This window comes from Macrotis lagotis, chromosome X (assembly GCF_037893015.1).
Source record: "Macrotis lagotis isolate mMagLag1 chromosome X, bilby.v1.9.chrom.fasta, whole genome shotgun sequence".
Classification (NCBI taxonomy): Eukaryota; Metazoa; Chordata; class Mammalia; order Peramelemorphia; family Peramelidae; genus Macrotis; species Macrotis lagotis.
In genome coordinates, this window is record NC_133666.1 from 645,594,807 (window position 1) to 645,616,953 (window position 22,147).

The 22,147-nt window shown below is 43.5% G+C and overlaps 1 protein-coding gene and 1 long non-coding RNA gene across 4 annotated transcripts; one reads left to right on the plus strand and one right to left on the minus strand.

Annotated features, from left to right (window-relative positions):
- Positions 1-2,271: 2,271 nt before the first annotated feature.
- On the minus strand, positions 2,272-9,477 carry CXH19orf25 (chromosome X C19orf25 homolog). Its single transcript, XM_074204575.1, has 4 exons — positions 9,346-9,477; positions 6,489-6,639; positions 3,830-4,069; positions 2,272-2,617 (listed from the first exon to the last, which is right to left on the minus strand). The coding sequence occupies exons 2-4, from the start codon at positions 6,625-6,627 to the stop codon at positions 2,589-2,591; spliced, it is 408 nt and encodes a 135-aa protein (XP_074060676.1). The 5' UTR covers positions 6,628-6,639; positions 9,346-9,477; the 3' UTR covers positions 2,272-2,588.
- A 1,968-nt stretch (positions 9,478-11,445) lies between these two features.
- Positions 11,446-18,953, plus strand: LOC141497545 (uncharacterized). 3 transcript variants are annotated; one of them, XR_012471354.1, is made up of 4 exons: positions 11,446-11,866; positions 17,739-17,834; positions 18,008-18,088; positions 18,789-18,953. It is a non-coding gene; the product is annotated as an uncharacterized LOC141497545 (long non-coding RNA). The 3 variants fall into 3 exon arrangements; XR_012471353.1 differs by lacking the exon at positions 11,446-11,866 and adding an exon at positions 13,757-13,888; XR_012471352.1 differs by lacking the exon at positions 11,446-11,866 and having other exon boundaries at positions 17,544-17,834.
- The last annotated feature ends 3,194 nt before the right edge of the window (positions 18,954-22,147 follow it).

Consider the following 22,147-nt stretch of genomic DNA (forward strand, 5'->3'; position numbering starts at 1 on the left):
GCCCCTCAAGGTCTGTGTACCTTACTTCCCTCACCTCTAAAATTATATATAGATATGGATCCATAATGGTTATTAAAGGAGGAGGGATGTTCATTCAACCGATCTATGTCCATTACATAGGATATACAAGACACTATATTCCACAATTTCTGAGGTTAACATTATAGAGTTAATCACACCTTTCCATATATCCTAGGACCCTTTATGCCAGACTGAACCTGGACCTACAGCCCCTCTGAAAAGAAAAAACTGGTGATAATTGGACTTAGAACTCGAAGAGACTCAACTGGGGGAAGCAGCTAATCCCAAAAAGCAGGAATTCTGATACTTTACAGAAAAAGTCATGAATATCTGTTATACAAAGCCTAGCTGTGATGGAAAACCTTATTTCAGAACTACAAGTTTTTATAGCTGGAGGGTAACCTTAGGAAGGAAATAAGCATTCATTGAGTGTCTTCTAAGCCCTGTGCTATTAACCAAGCACTTTGCAAAGATCTCATTTGCTCATCTTAATAACACTGGGAGGGGAGGAAAGTGTCTCAGGTCTCTCCACCCTGCAATCCATCCTCCATTCAGCCCAGTGATTTTCCTAAAGTACAGGTCTGATCGTGTCATACACCTTAACCCCCCCCCCCGCCAGTAATTTCGTTACTTCTAAGATCCAATACAAATAGCTCTTTGGCCTTCAGAGCCTTTCATAATTTTGCTCCCACCCACCTTTTTCCAGTCTTTCCATTTCCTCCCTGGAATTCTGGTAATTTTCTCTGGAACTGTTTCCCCCTCTACTGTAACTACTGACCTCCCTGGAGTCCTTTGAAGTCCCAGCTAAAAATCCTACCTCATAAAGGAAGGCCTTTCCTGACTCCTCAATTTTGGTGCCTTCCCTCTGTTGATTACTATTTTATACTAAATATAACTTACTTTGTACATATTTGGTTACATATAGTTTTATCTCATTAGATTCTGAGTTCCTTGAGGTCAGGGTTTATCTTTTGCCTCTTTTTATTTCCTCAGCACTTAAAAAGTCACTGGCAAGTAGGGAGTACTTATTAAATGTGTATTGATTTGTTATTACCATATTAAGTTGAGGAAACAGAGGGAGAGAAATGTCTTGCCCAAGATCACATAGTTAGCACTGGAAGGCAGATATGCATTCAGATCTTCTTGACTAGCTTTGACACCGTAGTTGGTCCAGTCCCCCCATTTTATCAAGGAAATTGAGGCCCATGGAGGTTAAATGATTAGTTTAAAAATTTGAACAGGTAGGGGCAGCTAGGTGGCACAGTGGATAAAGCACCAGCCCTGGAGTCAGGAGTACCTGGGTTCAAATCCCATCTCAAGACACTTAATAATGACCTAGCTGTGTGGCCTTGGGCAAGCCACTTAACCCTGTTTGCCTTGCAAAAAAAAAAAACCAAACTTAAAAAAAAAGAATTTGAACAGGTCACCTTGGAGCAATGGCTAGGGCTCTGGGCCTTTAAGTCAGGAAGACCTGAGTTTAAATCCAGCCTCAGTGACCCTGGACTAGTCAATTAATCTCTTCTTGCCTCAATTTTCTCATCTGTATAAGGGAGATCATAATATTACCTAACCTCTATGTGAAGATCAAATGAGGTAATCTTTGTAAAGTGCCTCACATAGGTGTCTAATAAATACTTGTTCCCTCTTGACTGTACTTTACCACTTCATGCATTCTCCAGAACAGCCTCTGCTTTTCCACCCTGGGGAACTTGATGCCTTCCCTGTACTTTTCCACCTCTCCTTTCCTCCCCCTTGAGGGCCGCTCATGCTCCTCCTTGGCTCTTAGGGAGGCAGAGGATGCTGGGAAGAGCTGAAATTAAGTCCTGACTTAGCTACTGAACAAACTGCCACTAAGTCTCAGTTTTCTCATCTGTAAGATGAAAATATTATACTATTTTTCCCAAAGTGACAAAGCACTTGGTAAACCTTAACAGCTCAGCTCTGAGTTATTATTACATCAATGATGTCAGGGCCTATCAATAGCCCTACAAAACCAGTTTCCTTTATCCATTCTTCCCTCCTTTTCCAAAGCTTAACCAAATGTCAGTTGAATGACTATCAAACACAAAATGCAGCTTTCACTAGACTAGAGGTACCTTGCCCTCCTGGTCCAAGATTCAGAGTACTTCTTTTCACTTGCTAATTCACAGGTCAATTCATCTCTATGCTCCTTAGGGACACTGGTTTCAGGCAAAGCATTCATTTGAACTGAATTAATTCTGTTTCAAAGAAACAACTGAGAAGTCCCAGTTACAAAGAAAAGGGTTTTTATTGATGTGGAGCTCAGAGAGTTCTAAACGATAAGCATCAAAATGGCCCTGGGGCTCTGGATCACCTCTTCACAAGCCACTTTATTATCATTTATTTTAAAGAAGATGAAACGGAATTTTCAGGTGTACCCTACAAAAAAAGGTCAAGATGAAACAAAGCTAGATGGTGAGTTTTTAACTCTTCACTGGCCCTGAGGTTATACCTAAGAGAAATCTCTGATGTTTTAGCTGTTAAAAGTTGATCCCAAATTCCAACAGCTGCCTTCCAGGAAGGGAAGCAGGTCATATTCCAGATTTTCAGAGAGGAGAAAAAGCATTCACTGGATCTGAAATCAGAAACCTGAGTTACAGTCCAACGCTAACATTTGCTGGCTGTTACCACAAGCAAGTCTCTTAACCTCACTCACCTCCATTTTCCTCATCTATAAAATGGGAACAAAACACCTAACTACTCACCTCAGATATGTTTTGAGGAAAGCACTCTTTGGGCAGAGTGCATCGCACATAGTGGGTGTTTTAAAAATGTTGGCTAAATCAATGTTTTGTTGAATAGGTGCTGAGGCACTCTGGCGCATGTTAAGAGGACAGACTTGGAGCCATGGGTCAGAAGGGTCCTGGTTCTCATTTGTAAAACAAAGAGTTAGACTTCTAAGACATCTCCCCATTCTAGTTCTATGATCCTTAGAACTGAAAGACCGAGCATTAAATACATATTAATTGGGGGCAGTTGTTGAAAACCAGAGAGACTGAATCTGACTCTCAGAGCACATTACAACCTGAAAATCCTCCTTCAACTTCTGGCCATCGGGGATGGGGCCTGAGATAAAGGGGAGGCCAGGTCACTGTTGGACAATTTCATTTTAATGGAAGCAATGAAGCCAACAAAGCCACCAGAGCCTACATGCAAAAAATGACCCCATCAAACCTCTAAAAAGTAAAAGGTATGGAGGATTTAATAAGACTAGAGAAACGTAAGAGAGTAGGAGTTGTGCAGGCAGCACCAGATGATGCTTTCTGGAGCTGCAATGACAATTAAATCAATGCAATCCTAGAACCAGCATTCTTTGGTGATCTGGCAGTGTTTCTTGGAAGAATCATCCTTGGAGATAATGTCTTCATTACACTCCCTTCATCATATTCCAAGTGGATTTAGTCCTCAGTTTCAAGGTTTGGTTTAGATTCTGTTCTAGATACCCTTAGGCACTCAATTGCTCAGGTCAAATCTGACCTCCCCAGGTGACCTCAATGGATGGGACAACTGGCTTCAGGTCCTGATATGAAGGTCTATGGGGCATCCTTGTCCTTCTTATGGCCAAAGGTAGATGTCATACTACAATATTCTTCCACCCCTCCCCTAGCTGGGGGCAGGGCCTCAAGGCTGAAGGATTAGGTGGAATGCAGGAGAAAAAAGGATGGAGAGCCAGAACTGGCCAGTAACTAAGCCTTGGAAAAGCAGCTTCCAGAAAAGCCTGTGTCTCTGCAGATAGAGAGGTCCTGAATTTTATTTCCCAAAATAAATTTAAAAGCATGACATCAACCTGAGGAATCCACATCAGGAAAACAGTTGGAACCCTGTGTGCCAGAGAGGGTCCTCTGCTTCATGTCTACGATATCTCGCTCAAGGCTGTCCCCAGCCTGCCGTAACTCCTCACACTTCTGTTTCAGCAGGCCACAGGCTAGCTGGAGTCGATGATTCATGGCAACATAGGAACGACTCTGTTGGTATTGCCGTTCCCTTTCCACCTCTGGGTCCTCATTCTCCTGAGTGGCAGGAAGTTCTGAGAAGAAAAAGGAAAGGAGAGGAAAAAAAACAAGAACACAAGTACAGTTGTCTTTCAAGTCCCTGTACATTGGAAATGGGCACAGTATAACCCTAAACCATCTTTAAAAACTATTCCTATGTCTTTAATGCTGGAATGTATCATCTGGGAGGGTTTTTAGAGAGAATGTTAAGAGCTGGGAGGGCCTGTAGAACCCTGGTGGCCAGAGCTGAGAGGGTTCTTAGAATATAGAATAGCAGACCTGGAAAAGTATTTAAAGTAAAGAACAGAGAATGATATGGCAGAAAGGACATAAAGTCACTGAATGACAGAGCTGGAAACTTTGGAGACAGTTCAGTACATCCTTATTTTACAAACAGGGAAATTAAGCTCCTTATGGAGATCAGATTGATATAAGGAATAAGATATGTACAACTAAAGTACTAGGCACAATGTGATAAATGTGTCACAAGGCAAATTGGTTCCATCAATAGAATAAAATGAGAGTAAGGGCTGGATTCAAGGTCCACTTCTATCCCTTAATAGCTGCCTGACTGTGCAAATCATTTCCCCTTTCTGACTGTTCCCTCATCTGTTAAAATGAAGATCTTAGCCGTACTCCCTATATCACCGGGGGACTATGAGGAAAGCACTTTAGAATCAGGAACTGATTTTTATCTTCAAGACCCCAGGTTTCATTTTTTTTTATGTCCAAAGGGATATGAAAATGTGCATATCCTTTGACCAATAATACACTACTGAATCAGTAAAAATCCCACATGTACAAAAATATTCATAGCAGCAGTTCTGTGTATAGTGGCAAAGAAGTGGAAATTGAGGGGATGCTCATTGAATGGGGAACAGTTGAACAAACTGGTCTATGTATGATGGAACATGACTGTTCTATAAGAAAATGTGAGGAACAGGATTTCAGAAAAGCCTGGAAAAATCTGCACAAATTGATACTGAGTGAAATGAGGAAAACCAGAAGAACCTCAAACACACTAACAACAACATGGAGTGACTAGGAGGAATGTGGGGGTGTTTGGTTCCCATAAGAATATGAAGGAAGGGGTAGCTAGGTGGCGCAGTGGATAAAGCACTGGCCCTGGAGTCAGGAGTACCTGGGTTCAAATCCGGGTCTCAGACACTTAATAATTAATTACCTAGCTGTGTGGCCTTGGGCAAGCCACTTAACCCCATTTGCCTTGCAAAAACCTAAAAAAAAAAAAAAAGAATATGAAGGAAGATTGTTAGGTTACAAAGACTGGGGTCTGCCTTATAGGCAGGTATGTGAGTATAAAACAAAAGAATTGACCCCAACCTGATCAAAACCTGGGTTTTCTATCAGGTCTGCCCCATCTAGTTCTGAGTTAACCTAGGGTCTGTGTCCTCCTTTGTGACCCAAGGAGGTTACTGTTCACTCCCTTGTGCTAATTAGTATTATGGGGGGGGGGGGGGAGACAGAGGTGAATGTATCAATTAGGTTGTGACCCTGGCCAATGATTGGCATGAAGGGGGAGGGACAAGCCTTTCAAACTTCATATAAGGTCCAGCACTACCATGATTTGGGGTCCCCATTCCTTAAGACAGATGGTCCTTTTTATTAAGATGACTTAATAAAAAGCCATTTTAATCACTCTGGACTAGGTATTTATAATGATGAGCCACTGATAACAGTGATGATCAACCAATGATGGATTTGTTCATTTCAGCAGTAATCAAACATAATTTTAAGACTGGAAAATACCATTCATATCCAGAGAACACACTGTGAAGTTTAAATGAAGACCAGAGATTACTATCTTCAATTTTTAAAAATTGTTTAATGTATTATGTCATTTTTTTCCCCTAATATTTTTTTTTAGTTTTTTTACAAGGCAAATAGGGTTAAGTGGCTTGCCCAAGGCCACACAGCTAAGTAATTAAGTGTCTGAGACTAGATTTGAACCCAGATACTTCTGACTCCAGGGCCAGTGCTTTATCCACTGCGCCACCTAGCCGCCCCTATAATATTTTCTTTCTTCTGTTTGGATCTGATTCTTCTCTCACAGCATGTTCAATATGGATCTATGTTTAGCATAGTTATAAATATAGAGTTTATATCAGATTGCTTTCTGTCAGGGGAAAGGAGGAGGGAAGAAAGGGAGGGAGAAAAATTGTAAAACTCAAAACCCTGTAAAAAAAAATTGGTAAAAACTACCATTGCATTTAGTTAGAAACACAACTAAAATATTTAAATTTTTTTTAAAAAGATACAAATATGTATGTACATATTACATATGGAAACACAAATATGTTTGCACAAAGGCAAAGAAATGAAAAAAATCACAAGGTGGATGATGGTCAAAGTACCAAGTCCAAACATTCAGATACTCCCAAGATCAAGCTAAGGTGCAAAGAAAGGGATTTCAGGAATGATAAAGACTTACATTACCTTCCAGGACCTGAGGGGCAAAGGAGGTAAACACTGGATCAGAGGGCAGAGCACCCTGGACATCCTCCAGAATCTGTTCAACTGTGGGTGGAGATGGTCTTGTGGGAAGGACCACTCGCTTTCTGGCCTTAGAGGTCATCAGACAAGAGGGCTGAGACAGAAACAGAATAAGAAATTAGGGAAAGCTGCCCAGGGAGTAAGTAGACAGGGAAAGAGGGCAAGGTCAGATGGAAGGACAAGTGGCAAAGCAATGAGAATCCAGGAAAGCTGAGTCCACTATAGATCCACGATCCAGTACCTCAGCTGGGCCATACTTTTCACCATCTAGGGCTTTCTATCATTAAATGGTCAAAAAAGCCCTGGGCTTGAAATCAGAAGACTTGCGAATGGATTTAGGTGAGGATAATATTCAAATTTAGGTGAGGATAATATTCAAATAAGTTTACATTCTTTGTTCAAACCCTGGTTTAATGATTGTTTTTTTGCCAAAGGTAACCCTGCACATTTATCTGTGACTTTATCCCTGTCTCCTCAAATCTACCCTAGTCTAAAAAGCAAAAATCCCCACCCTTCCCCCATTCTGCTACTTCCTCCATCCCCTCTCTCCTAGGACTTCCATGTAGCAGCCCCTCCTCCCTACCTCCTGTCTGCACAGGTTAAGCATCACTCTTCTAAAGTTCAGTTCTGTTCTAGTCACTCACCTGCTCACATCTTCAGCGATTCAGGATAAAGTCAACTGACATTCAGGGTATCCACACTCTAAGCCCAAGTTACTCCTTCATGTCACCTTCCACTGTTCCTCCTCCTAACAACTACCAAATCTAAGTGCTCCAGTACAGTCAGAATCCAGTAAGTATTTATTAAAATCCACTGTGTGCTCAGCCCTACACATTCCTTCACGCTATTTCTGACCAGACAGCACTTTCCCATCTCTATACTTCTGTTCATTTTGTTCCAGGTCTGCAATGTCTCCTCACACTCTTTGGGTCCAATAGGTGATCCATCTTTCTTATTAAAAAAAAAAAATGTTGCACTTAACACCAAACAAAAAGGTCGCAAATCTCCATTATATGCAGCTTGCTTTTCCTTTGAAATACAAAAAAAGTCCTAGTCCCTGAGTAGATACATCTTGGGTCTTTCCTGACTCTAAAACAATCTCACCCTCCACTCCCCTCATTTCATAGATAAGGAAACCTGCTCAATTCAGCTGTTTCTCATCCCATGGCCTTGCACATGAGATACCTTCAATAAATGTTAGCTGAATTGAAATAAGGTGAGTAGGTAAAAAGGATGGCAAGGGAAAGAGTGACAGGTGGGAAAAAAACTGGGGGAGAAGTAGGAAAAGGGGAAGTGGGAGAATGGGGAAGCCAGCATACTGCTCCCACACTCAATTGAGATCAAGGAGTACCTCCTTTCATCTTATTTCTGTATAATCAAGTTTATTAAATGCATTTTGGATTAAAAGTGTTTCTGCCTCTGTCCAACCCTTATCCCCAAACCATCCTGGCACATAGTATCACCTACTGAAAGACCCATGTCGTTCCTCCATGAAAAATTTTCAATGGCTTCCTGTTATTTGGCTGCACTAATCTATGACTTTCCAATTGTATCCCACCAAAGGCTGTTTCATTAATGATCTTAAATACCTAGCATTTAATGTAGTGCTAGTCATTTATTAGGAGCTACCATGTTATCAACTATTGTGCTACATGCTAGGGATACAAAGAAAGGTAAAAACAGCAACTGGTTTAAAAAACTAAGAATCTAATTGGGGAAGACAACATGAATATGATATACAAAAAAAATGTACATGATAAATTGGGAGGTAGACTCTGAAGAAAGGCAAGATTCTAAGATTAAGGATTTTAACTGGGACTTAAAGGAAACTGGGAGGTAGAGAGAAAGAGGGAGTCAGGAGATGGCATATCTTATCTGAGGCCAGTTTCACTGGACTACATGCCAGGGAGGTAAGGTATAACTAAACTAGAAGGGAGAAAGGGTCAATGCTTCAAAAGGCTTTAAAAGTCAAACATTTTATAATTGATATTGGAGGGAACCCTGGCATTTTATTGAATAGGGAAGTGATATGGTCAGACTTCTACTATGGGAGGATGAATTGGAATAGGGAAGACTCTTGATGCCAATCAGTAAGCTATTGCAATACCCCAGGTTTTGGGTGACGAGGGCCTGCATCGGGGGGTGGCACTGTCCAAGAAGGGGTACATACATACAAGAGATGTTGCCCAGATAGAAGATAGGACAACTGACTGGTTATCGGTGGTGAGTGCCTTGTACTTTAACATTTGTTGATTGAATTCTGACCTTCCTCTTTCCCTGAATTCACCTCTAGAATGCTTCCCTCATCCTTTAAAACGATTCAAAGCCCCCCCCACCCCGGATCAAAGATTTGGAATTGAAAGGGACCTCTGGGATCGCCTAAACACGTTCATTGAGGCCCGACAGAGCTTTAGGGACTTGTCTACGGTCCCACGAGTCAAGCCAAGGAAGGAACCGAGTCCTTTCATTCCAGATTCTGCCTCATCTGCAGCAGCCGCCTTTCCTCTCAGGAGGCACAAGCCTTGGTGCACGACTCTGTTTCAGGGCAGCCGTCTCACAAGTCAACAAGCGCTCGTTCAGGTGGGACCCCCCAATGCAGGCCCTCAAAGCCCGGGGGCCTCGCCTCTAGTCTCGACACGTTCCAATTCATCCCCCACTTTCTAAGGGATCTTCCTACAGTACGAGTTTTACTGTTGACTTTACAGTCTGAGACTCGCCGAGGACCGACAGAAGCCTCTTCCCCGCCTCGCTCTAACCCAATGAAGGGGAGGAAGGAGACGAGGCCAAGCGAGAGGCTCACCTGAAGCCAGCGCTCCAGCGTCGGGACGAGCGCCACGGCGGCCGCTTCCGCTTCCGGCTGCCGCGGCCGCTTCCGCTTCCGCCGCCGCACGCGCGTCACGAATCACTGGGCGAGCCGCGCGCGGCCGCCTGTCCCGGCCTAAGCCCCGCCTCCTCCTAGCTCTTCCCTTCCGCCGGGCGCGCGGAACGTGCTCCTAAGCCCCGCCTCTTCCGGAGCGCACGCAGGACTGTTCTCTTACGTCACTGCGCGTCTCGTCCCTCCCCACCAGCTCCACGGCCGAAGCCTCCTCCTCCTCCTCCTCCCATCCCCCACCTACCCTGCGGGGGGCGACGACGGATCACGTGCCCTGAAGGGGGTGGGGCCGAGTAACAGCCCCGTCACCCCCTGAGTCCCTTCTCCCCCTGGGGTCTTAGATTTATAAACTTGGCGCTGACCGAGGCCGGCCTCAGTTTCCTCCTCTGTAAACTCGGGATGGCCCTGACAGCGCATGGCGGGGAGCAGCCCCCAGCCCTAAAGCGCTGTCTAGAGACTAAGGGTTAGGGGCGGCTACGTGGCACGGTGGATAGTCCTAGAGTCAGGGGGACTCGGGTTCAAATCCGGCCTCAGACACTAAATAATGACCTCCCCGTGTGGCCTTGGGCAAGCCGCTTAACCCCGTTTGCCTTGCAAAAACCTTAAAAAAAGAAAAGAAAAGAAAAAGAGACTAAGGGTTACTAAAGTATTATTAATGAGAGAGCAGAGGTCAACTGACTAACCTTGCATGGACTGAAAACTTAGAGGTCACCGCCCTGAGCTGCCCCCTGAGCCTGGGAAGAAAGCCCCATCAGGACCCTGGAGGACAGAAGAGACCAAAGTGGGCAGAAACTGGCTCTCACACAGAAGACCCCACTTAAAAGTAAGGCTGAAAAGAGAAACCCACCGTAAAAATAGCCACAAGGCCACCCAAGACACAACTCTGGAAGGAGAGTGGCTCCAAAACTCAAAGGAAAAACACCTCTAGGATCCAAGTTCAACTAGGATTTCTGGAGAAATAAAGAAAAAACTTAAAAGGAAAGGGATAATCAATAAAATGCCATTGTCTTACAAATAGGGAAACTGAGGTCCAAGAGGGGGAATAACTGTCAAGCTTTGAGTAGCCAGTCTGAGGCAGTGCCTGGTCTATCACACAGGTGTCTTGACTCTGTTCTAAGCTCTCTTTCCCCAATCACAGATCAAACCATTCCTTCTGCCTCCATAAAGATTTCATCTCACCGGCTCTGGAGTCAGGAGTACCTGGGTTCAAATCCAACCTCAGACACTTAATAATTACCTAGCTGTGTGGCCTTGGGCAAGCCGCTTAACCCCATTTGCCTTGCAATATCCTCCCAAAAAAGAAAAAAAAATTCATCTCCCAGAATCTAGGAAGTCAAGGGTAGGGAACCTCCAGTATTGATCTGGTACTGCCAAGGCAACTGCAGGCAGAACTCAAAATTCAATAAATCTAAGAGCTTTTTAAGGGTGTTTTAATTAGATGCTTGACCAAATATAGCCTGGGAGTGCTATTATTAATATCCAAAAGATCTTTGGCAAAAAAAAAAAAACCCAATTACCATCCCGCCATGCTTCTACACATTCCCAGCTGCTAACCCTAAATAATCTCAGTGCCTGGTTGAGGATGAGTTTGGCTCAGCTGAGCTGAGCTAGGATGAGTTTCTAGGTACTCTCTAGTCAAACCTCCTGTTAACTAGGTTTCTTTCCTCTCTCTTCAGTTTTACAACCAGATACTCTGGCTGTCTTTATCCCTTCTTCCTCTCCTTTTTCTCCTTGGCTAAAACCTGAATGCTGTGTTCAAAGCAGTGGACGCTATAGTAGCTTCTTTGGTATACCAAGTTCCCCTTTGCCTGGGCTCAGTTTAGCTGAGGCTATTTCCTGGACACATAATCCCCAGGCAATGAATGAACAATACTAGTCATTTACTCTATATTTTATACATTGTTATATTTTATTTACATATTTATATTCTATTATGTTACATACATTATCAAAAGAGAAGTCTGGACACTTAACCTTCCAGTTCTGACTTTGCTTTTAAGTGGCTGTGTTTTCCCATCTATAAAATAGGGGTGAGAGAATGAGAAAGCTTTAATATCTCTTCAGCCACTTTATTTTAATAGTTCCTTTGGTTTTAAGAGCCTGTCAAACATCCTTGGAGCCAAGGGACACCCACTCACCTATTTCTTTCAAGACCTAATTATCCTTCAGTTCCTAGGACTCACCTGATTCATACAGACCCATGATTCTATGTTCTGGAAGAGTGGCACTCCTGTCTCCCCAACTATCAGGAGACCCTGATGTCCTGGAGGAAGACAGATGGCCCTGTGTCAGTGCATGTTGGCAAATCAAGAGGAAAAGGAGGTTGCAGGATCACTAGAGAGAAGCTGGGAGGGTAAGGTTCATCTCCCCAAACTGAGGCAGCACCAGACCTTGCATTTGGCCCAGAAGTCACCAAGGAAGAGGAAGTGGTCTAAGGCATTTGAAGAAGGTAAGCTGTCAGTTTGAAGTTGGGGTAGAAGAAAGGGAGACTTGACTAATTTCTGCAAATAAAAATGTAATGTAAAAATCAGGCTTCTTGGGGTGAGAGACTGAGGCTATCAAGAAAAAGGGGCACCTTGAACTCCTCCCTTCCTTCTCCACAAAGGTTTCCTTTTCCTTTAGCCCCCCCAGGTCCTTTGGAATCAGCCTACAACCTCACCTTCCTATTTCTCTGCTGTTCCTGTAGATGTGACTTTTCCCTGGTCCCTGTGAGTACAATGCTACTCTACACCTCAGAACCTGAGCTGGGGCAGGGAACAGAAGAAAGTTCCCCTTCAACATAACAAATAGGAGGAATGTAATCAGGGATATCTTTTAATTTAAAATTGTATTAATGTGTATGATTTTAAAAAATTATTGGTACATTTTGTTGTGACACAACAGACTTCTCAGCAAACCCCTTTTACAAAGGATGTCCCTTGAGAAACAATTTATGAGTTAACAGAAAACAGCTGTAGTCTGTCACTGTGACAGTGTGATGTTGGTCCATGTTAGTATTGTAATCTACAAAGGGTCCATGATAGCATCACTTACTTTTCTAAATTTATTATTCTTTCAGCCCTGCTTTCCCATCCAGTGTTTATATTCTTAGGATAGAGACAAGAACTGGGTGTGGGACTTCATTGCCCCAGGTGAGGTAATTCCTTCACCAATGTTAGTTAATCCATTAGCTAGCAATTTATGTTCTTAAAAATTGTCTAGCGCAGGGGCCGCTAGGTGGCATAGTGTATAAAGCACAGGCCCTGGAGTCAGGAGTACCTGAGTTCAAATCTGATCTCAGACACTTAATAATTCCCTAGCTGTGTGGCCTTAGGCAAGCCGCTTAACCCCGTTTGCCTTACAAAAAAAAACAAAACCTAAAAAAAGAAAAAAATTGTCTAGAGCACTGATAAATGTTAGGGTTGGTTATTTGCCCAGGGTCATGGAGTCAGTGTCTGTTGGAGTAAGGATATGAATTCAGGTCTTTCTAGATCCAAAGCCACCTTTCTAGATGTATCCACCACATGTCTTCTCTAGTCCTTTCTTACTGAATAGAAATAGCCCAATTATATTCACAAACTACATTGGAATTCTGGATTTGGGAGCAAGACTTGAGTTCAAGTCCTTCTTGGGCTATATACTTGCTGTGTGACCCTGGGTAAGGCACTTCTACACCATATGCCTTCCTAGGATAACTCTTTAGGACTGATGAAGTCATTTGTAATAATAAAGGAAATTCTTAGGCCAAGGAATGCCCATGATGTCTAAATCACAGCTCATTAGCTTATTTTATTCATGTGCCATAATTTAAACAGATGTTACCCAATTATTGGTCATAATTTATTTCAAATAATGCCTTTATGAAATGATTAACCAGATTGCAATCCCTGATAACTGACTTAATGTATGATTCCCTAAATTTGTGTTCTAATAAGGTATTAGCTTAACCTAAATAATGTAGTGCCCTAATGGTGGAATTTCAGTCAGTGATGGTTCATCTGAGAAGGCATTTTGGTGTTGGGGATTTTTCCCAGAACGAAAGTCTAAGGAAAGGAATAAAGGCAACTTGTCTTTCCAGCAGTCTTTCTGTGGCTAGCAGGCCAGACCTACTGAACTTCTGTCTCTCCTCTGGCAGTGACCTCACCCCCCAGTCTCCTACCCTGAAGGAGACTCTGGCCTCAGGGGCTAAATATCCCTCCAAAGACATGGAGCACACTAGACAGCACATTGGTCTTGGAGTTGGTATGTTGGTCAGGGCCAGTCTCTTCCCCTTGACCCTGACCTCAGGCCCAGCCTCAGGCAACTGTTGTCCTTTCCTTGTCACTGGTCAGAGCTTAGGGGACCCATGGGAAGGGGAGGGGTTGGGAGGTAGAGAAGAGCAACCCTCATTCCCTTACTCCAGTCCAGATCCCTCCTTAGGATGATTTCCTGGTCTCTTGCTCCCTTCGGGCTCTGCCCCATGCCCACTTCTCCTTCCCTGTGAAATTCCAAGGTATGTATTAAAAGGTGAGTAGTTTCGGTCCTAGGGTGGAGGGCATGGGTGGGTTGGAGAGAATCCTTTGGGCTGTTGATCCCTGAAATAAGGAATATCTGAGCTAGAAGGGACCCAGGAGCTCCTGCCTGACCAGTGGGCTGCTGGGCTTGGCCACTAGCTTTGGCTAGCAAGTGAAGACACCCTAGCCGTTGCTTCCAGTGGGCACCTGCTGTTGGTTCCCAGGTACAGGGCAGGCTGCAGCCCCATACCTGGGAATTCCTGGAGATCCTGAGTCAGTTCTTCCACGTATCATCTTATTTTTTTTCTCCTCTTCCTCCCTCCCACCCCAGTTTGATAACTAGGAGAGTGGAATGGGATTGAGTCAGTGTGCTCTACCTTCTGTCTAGTTGGAAGGGAAAATCTGAAGGCTCTCTGGGTCTTCTGAGGATTGAGTCTCCTTGCCCCATTTCTAAGAAAGCTGAAAGTCAGGTGAAACTTCAGCTAATTCCCTATTCCCCACCCCCAACACTCTAGATCATTATCTTCACCACAGCTAAAAGGGACTATGCAGAACCAATTGCAAATCTCTTGGATCCCCACAAGAAGCTGATTAGGTGAAGTCACCAACTCCCCACTCTACTCTTTGACCCCCTTTCCACCACCACCTGATCTTTTACCCGCATATACGGGGGAAAGAGCCCTGGATGTGGGAGGCAGAAAGGAGACTGCTTGTCTTCTCTTGTCTTGGCCTCTGGTTGGCTGTGTGACCTAGGGCCAGAGACTTTTCTATTCGGAGCCTCTGGGACAAATCATCCTTCCCCTCCCTGCCCAGGGTGAGCTTGTGAGAGTTCTCATGCATGCTGGATGAGAAAAGGGCTGGAATAAAGTGGAACCCAAGGCCAGAGGGTATGAATGGGGGTTTTGTTTGGGTTCCAGGGGCCTTCTTTTCCAGGATGACTGTGTCTGCCTCCAGGGTCACTATGTAAAGGACCTGATAGTGCTGGGGCAGGACCTGGCTCACATAGTGGTCCTGACTGATTCCCTCAAGGCTTTCCCCTACCAGGTAACAACCTTCCTATCTCTTCTCCTCATCACCTTAGAGAGATACATCTACATGGAGAGTAGACTGAGCCCAGGGTGTTAGGGTTAGGAGGGGCCTCAGAGGCTAGCTAGGTGAACCCCAACATTTCTCTGGTTAAAGATGCTGAAATCCACAAAGGGAAAGAGGCAATCAGGGTTTAAAGATAGCTCTTCAGACTCTAAATTCATTGTTCTTGCTACTACCCAAAGGACCTGAATTTGAATCCTGCTGTAGCCACTTGTATATATCCTATGCCATTTTGGGCAAATCAGTTCCCCTCCGAGGGAGCAGATACAGGGGGAGGAAAACAAGGAGAGAAAAGAAAGATTTGATTGTTAATATTCAATATCAGAGTAGTAAGAGGCCTCCAGGGAGAGTCCCTGGGATCAGCCCCTGCCCTCACCAGACCTGTGATTAGTGCTGCTGACACTAAGAAAGACAAATGACACTTCCTGCCCTGTGCTTCCAGTCTAATGGGAGAGACTGCAAGCAAAAGAGACACAAACCCTTTCCTGTTTTAATATTTTTATCTTGTTTACATGAAAGCTGAAGTAGCAGACTCATGAGATGGCCTCAAACACTGGAAGACAGGGTGAGGATTCAGAAAGATCTGCCAGGCAGGAGTGTTGGATGAATCCAGTTTGAAGGCATGCAGTAGGAGTAAACGTACAAGATGAAGAAGGCCTGACTAGGCAGCATTTGGTCTGCAGAGAACCTGGAGGGGTTTAGTGGTCTATCAGTCAAGCATTCATGAAGGACCTACAAAGTGCCAGGCACTCTCCTAAGCAATGAGACCGGGGCAGCTAGATGGCACAGTGGATAGAGCACTGGCCTTGGAGTCAAGACGACCTGGGTTAAAATCTGAACTCAGACACTTAATAATTACCTAGCCGTGTGGCCTTGGGCAAGACACTCAACCCCATTGCCTTGCAAAAACCTAAAAAAAAAAATAAAGCAATGGGACCACACAGAGAGGCAAAAGACAATCCCTGCCCCCAAGGAGCTTACACTGAATGGGAACTTGATATGAGGAAGCAGTGTGATGTGACAGCAAGAAACTCAAAATCTCATGTGACCTTGGAATGTAAATTTTGTCCTCTTTAGAACTTAACTGCTGTATTGCCTTAGGTTTTGGACAGTCCCATTGAGGGGGCCAATTAAGCTAGAGAGAGTCCAGAGAAGGAACAAGAAAGGGTCTTAAAGTAATGTCTCCTCACTTGACTGAACTGGGCATATATAACCTGGAGAAGAGAAAACTGACCCAAGAACTGTCTTGGAGTATTTGTCTTTTTTTTTTGGTTTTTGCAAGACTGGGTTTAGTGAATTGCTCAAAGTCATACAGCTAGGTAATTATTGGTCTCCTTTTTCTAGGTTTTTTTTTTTTTGCAAGGCAGTGGGGTTAAGTAGCTTGCCCAAGACTATGCAGCTAGGTAATTATTAAGTGTCTGAGGCTAGGTTTGAACCCAGGTCCTCCTGACTCCAGGGCCGGTGTTCTATCCACTGTGCCACCTAGCCGCCCCCCATCTTGGAGGATTTGGAGGGCTGTTGTGTAAAGGAGGGAATAGTTTGCCCTGTTTGTCCCCGGAAAGTAGAATCAGGAGGAGTGAGTGGAAATGAAAAGATGATAATTTAGTCTTGAAATCATTAGGAACTGTCTAGAACGGAAGGTGACCTTGCATTTCCTCCTTGAAGGTCTGTGAGCAGAGGCTGGACAACCTCACGGCTGGATAATGTTGTCGGGGTTCCTGTGGTGTGTGAGTTGGAGTGGGCAGCTGCTAACATCCCTTCCAACTCTCAAATTTTGTGATATACAAAATCTGTCCCAAAAAAGCCTTTTGGTGTATCACAAAAAAAACTTGAAGACAAGATATTCAGAGCAGCACTCAGGAAAAACAAACCAAAAACATGGAAACAAAGTAGCTGCCCATCAAATGGGAGATGAGTTAACAAATGAATGTGAGGAGAATATTATTGTGCTATAAGAAATAGCAAAAATGAGGAATTCAGAGAAACAGGGGAAGACCCAAATGAAGTCTTACAGAAGAACAATGCTCATCATGTTAATACTAATGAAAACAGCACTAAAACACTATTGAATTCATATTAATTACAGTGACCAGTTTTTGTCCCAGAGAAAAGAGGAGAAAGATTGCATTCTCTGCCTTCTTGGCAGAAAGATAAAAGGCTTAGGGGTGTATAAGGGCAGCTGAGTGGCACCATAGTCCATAGAATGCCTAAGACTCATCTCCCTGAGCTCAAATCTGACCTCAGATGCTTACTAGCTGTGTGACCCTGGACAAGTCATCACTTTCCTCATCTGTATGATGAGTTGGAGAAGGAAATGGTGAACCACTGCATATCTCTACCAAGAAAACCCCAAATGGGGTGGGTCATGAAGGGTCAAACATAACTGGGAAATGGCTGAACAACAATGTGGTTGCCTAATAAGCTTCTTTGGATAGGTTTTGTTTAACTTGTTTTGCTCAGTTGGTAGAGTGAGACTTTTAAAGGCAAAAATGAGTGGTCAGTTGTGGGGGGCGGGGGGCAGGAAGTGGTGAGGGTGGGAGCACTAGGTAAGAAAAATGAAAGGATAAATGTTGGATTGAACTAGCTCTTAATCCTTCAGCCACCCAGCCGCCTGCTGAATCGGAACTGTCTGGCCTTTGCTGCCCTCTCGTGTTCATAAGGAAAAACTTGAGCCTAACTGGAAGGAGAGTGTTCCCTCCTTCCAGTTGAGGCAAGTTGCTCCTTAGGGGGAAGCTGTCCCATCCTTTGCATGTTTTTCAGATAGACAACCGGCTCCTGACTTCCCAATGGCAAGATGACAGTGAAGACGGGGAACTGCCTAAGCTTCTGCCTCTCCTAGAACGTTTAAGTCACTTGGTAAAGATATAGTAGGGAATGGAACAGGACTTGGCCCAATTCCTTCCCACTCTGACAAGTGAACCTTCCTTCTTCTTACTGATTTCCTAACTCTCCCATAGATCAGCCTCCCTGCTCCCCCAGTCTTTATCTTCCATCTTGTTATTTATTCTCCCTTAAATTTTGTCACATAGGATGATGTCCGTCCAGAGCTTTGGAGTCTACATCATACCCAGAACACAGAGGAGTGAAGCAGGCCTCCTTTTCATGAGAAGGTATGTGTGCATCTGAAGACTCCCTCCTAATTGCTCCCACAACATACACTTGAACTTGGGGGGTGCTGAGGAAGGGGAGAGAAAACAATTTTTCCTTGGGTTTAAATGAGCTCAGGACCAGGGCCCTGTGAAATCAGGTATTGAGACTAAGGGAAATCAGACACCTTGGCTAAGAAATGCAATATATGCCTTCCCTTCTGTCCCCTTCCTTGTATTTTCTTAGGGGAACACAGGCTGGAGCTAGGGAGGTATGGTGAATAGTTAGTGAGGACTGAGCCATTGTTGGGATTTTCCATCTGGATGGAAGGAGCAGTCCCTTGCTATTCCCTGTTATCTCTAATTTAGCAAAATGGGGAATGAAGGGCTTTCCCTGGTTGAAGAAGGTGGGTGGTTTATTTTTATTTGGCTATGGGTCATGGGATATGTTATTGGGCCTAGAGTCTTGTCCCTCTGTAATGAGATAGGGATTCTCAGAAAGCCTGAGAAGAAATATGAAACAGTATCAGAAATAGAAGGGCAGTTTCTTCCTTTTATAGAAAAACAGTGATTTGACCAAGATCACTAAATCCCTCCATGACAAAAGCAGGATATGAACCCAGGATTTTTAAAACCTCACATTTTTTTTATCAGGGTAGGGGAAATACACCTGGACCAATCTTGGCTTCTGACCCTCAACTCTGATATATGTTGTCCACTACAGGTAGATGCTGAGCCTTGGGGGCTTTCAGTGGTGTGGGAGAGCAGCAGGATCTCCCCTAAGAGAGGGCAGCTGTTGTATTTCATGTATGAATAATAAAATGATTTTATCATTCCAGTGACTAAGATGGACAAGGGGCCTATGGCAGAGGGTGCAGGACTAATAATAGTAACAAATGTTTTACATGCTTAATCTCATTAAAGCTTAGCTCCACGAGGAGCAATAGATTTTGGCTTATCATTTTACTAAAGAGAAAGCTGCACCTGGAGAGGTTAACTGCCTTGGCCCTTCATGTGTTAAAGATGTGTTTGAATGAATGTCTTCCTGACTTCCAAATTCTCTCATATGCCACTTTTGAGGCAGGTACCTTAGAGTCAGTCAACAAAAAACTCATGTGTTAGTATATTAAGCAATGGGGATATAAATGTAAAGAATGAAAAACCCCAAGAGACAGAGTTTCTGGGCAATTAATAATCAATCTATTTATAAACTAGCCAGCATTCAATAAATTGATGGTCTGCGGTTCCTCTCCATAACCAAAGACAAACCCACAGAAATACCAAATGGTTTAAATACCTTTATAAAAAGGAATGCTCCTGACAAGTGAAAATCAACCCTGGCTGTGGACATTTAATGAGGAGGTGAGCTAAGAGTCTTCAGCTCATTCTGCTGAGAATATGACTTAATCATGAGACTCTTGCAGCCTCCAGCCATCTGGACAGGGGAAGCCATCTTCACTCAGACCACTCTGGTTGGATTTTTTTCATGAGCTGGATTACCCTGAACTCTACTGGAGGGATACAAGGACAGAGGGTCTACTAGGTAAGAACTCACCTCACTGGATTATGTTTGCACTCTAAACAGAAGTGAGGTCTCCTGAAGGGGAGGAGTCCCGCCCAAAATGGAAGAGCATGTTTGTTGAGGGCTAAGACAATCTCATCCATTAATCTTGTCCTTCAGAGACTGACTTTTTATAGATATAGATACAATATAGAGAAGCCTATATTCCCTTTTTAATAATTGGTTATTGATATGACATCATAATAGTAAAAGAATTTCTAAGACAATAAACAATTTGATATAAGTTATACATGTGTAATCATGTAAAACCTATTTTCATATTAGTCATGTTGCAAAAGAAGTAGTTTGTTAAAAAAAATTGCAATTCATGAAAAGAAAAGAATGCAAAACTCATGAACTTAGTATACTTAGATTTGCATTCATACATTCTCTGAATGTGAATAGCATTTTTCATCATAAGTCTTTCAGAATTTCCTAGAATCTTTGTATTTCTGAGTCAGGCTTTTTTCTGAAGATGTTAAGACTGTATGTCCCTTTCCTTTCCCCAGCCTTAGTGAGCCAAGAGCTCCAGATTAAGCCTCTTTGATCTGACAAGTCTCTTACTTGAGTATGGGGTCATAGCACTGTCCTGAGTCTGTTGGGGGGGGGAAAGGTGTGGGGAGAGGAGTGCCTACATCCTGAAACTCACCCTGTCCCAGTGAGATAAGAATCTACCAGCTCTAATGTGCAATATTATATGATAAGCCTATAGAAGAGTTTCAGCACAAGGGACTTTGTGAGATCCAGTGGAAAAAAAATCATTGCTGTGGGTATTTTGTCTGGGGCAAGGTAATGGAAAACTGCCTGAGAGAGTTAGCCATTGAACTCCAAAGGGACATTGAGCTCCAAAGGTGGGCTTTGATTAACTCAGGAGGCTTGAGGTCAAAGGCCTAGGGAATAGTACAAAAAATGAAGATGGGAAGAGTCCATTCTGACTGAACAAAGGGTGCCAGGACAAGGTGATAAAATGCAGAGAAGGTGGGCAGCACTTGTTTGCAAGAGTAATTATTTAAAACAGATCAAGATCCCATTTCTGGGCAATCCTATCCCAGAATGCTACCTACTTTGTTCTGTCTTTCATGCTTCCTCCATAGATGCAACAGAGTAGAGTTTTGGTCATGATGGCCAGGGTCTCAGGGTTTCTGTCATTTCTCTGTCATCCTTCCCCCCCCCAAATAGGGCATTGCATCCTGAGGTCTAACAATCACAAAATTTGACAGCAGTCATCCAATTCACCGATTCCACAAAAGTAATTCCCCTCAAAGTGATCATTCAGCATCTATTCAGAGACCTTCAAAGAAGAGGAATCCACACCCCTCAAGGAAACCTGGTCTTTTTTGAAAAGATTATAGGAGATAGTTGCAGCTTCTGCCCATTGTTCCTGGTCTAGATGATATCCAGTTCTTTCTCCACATCACAATCTTAACTTGGATGCCTTTAGGATTTAACATATTCAAACCTGACCTTTTCAGAGCTACCTTTTGGACTCCTTTAGAAAAAAGAATGATACATAAATGACAGGGGATCTGGGCAAGAGACAAAAAGGCAGATAACTAGAAGTTTTGCTTCACTCAATCATCAAACATGTATTAAGTGCCTATTATGTGCTAAATGCTGGAGGGAGGAGACAGTCCTTCAAAGAGCTTACACTCTAATGGGGCACTGAGTTCCAGGGCTGATGTGATTCTGCAGGATAAAACATTACAAGAACGTGATGAAATCCAGAGCAGTGCCCTAGGTTAGGAATTTGAAGAGCTATCCTTATTCTACATGTTGTATAAACTTGAATCCACTTCCCCCCTGTACAAATGAGACAATAGGTCACTGTGTCTTGGAGAGATGCTTTCCACCCTTAATACTTCTTTCAAAAACTCTATATAAAACTGGCTGACTAAATGATATTTAACTGATAGCCTTGGAGTGGAGGCTCAAGTTAATACTCTAAGAGAATCACCCACAACTTTGTCCAGGTATCTTGAAATCCCTATGGGGATATGTAGCCAAGACCTTGGAAGTGGAGACCCAACTTTGAGGGTGTGGGTTGGGATAAAACTCCTCAGAGCTTTAACTGACTATAGTAGTAGTAGTAGTAGTAGTAGTAGTGGTGGTGGTGGTGGTGGTGGTGGTGGTGGTGCTGGTAGTAATAATAGTAATAATAGTGACAAGAGCTACTATTTATGTAGCACTTTAATTTCCATAGTCCTTTTCAGAGTCCAGAGTCCAGGTTGTCTAATTTGATCTTCACTGGAACCTTGTAAATTATCTTTTTTTTTTTTAAAGGTTTTTGCAAGGCAATGGGTTAAGTGGCTTGCCCAAGGCCACACAGCTAGGTAATTATTAAGTGTCTGAGACCAGATTTGAACCCAGGTACTCCTGACTCCAGGGCCAGTGCTTTATCCACTGTGCCACCTAGCCGCCCCTCCTTGTAGATTATCTTGTAGTTCAATTATGCAGCTAAGGAAACTGAGGCTTATCAAAAGGAAGCAATTTACCCAAGGTCAGAGAATGACAGAATCTATATG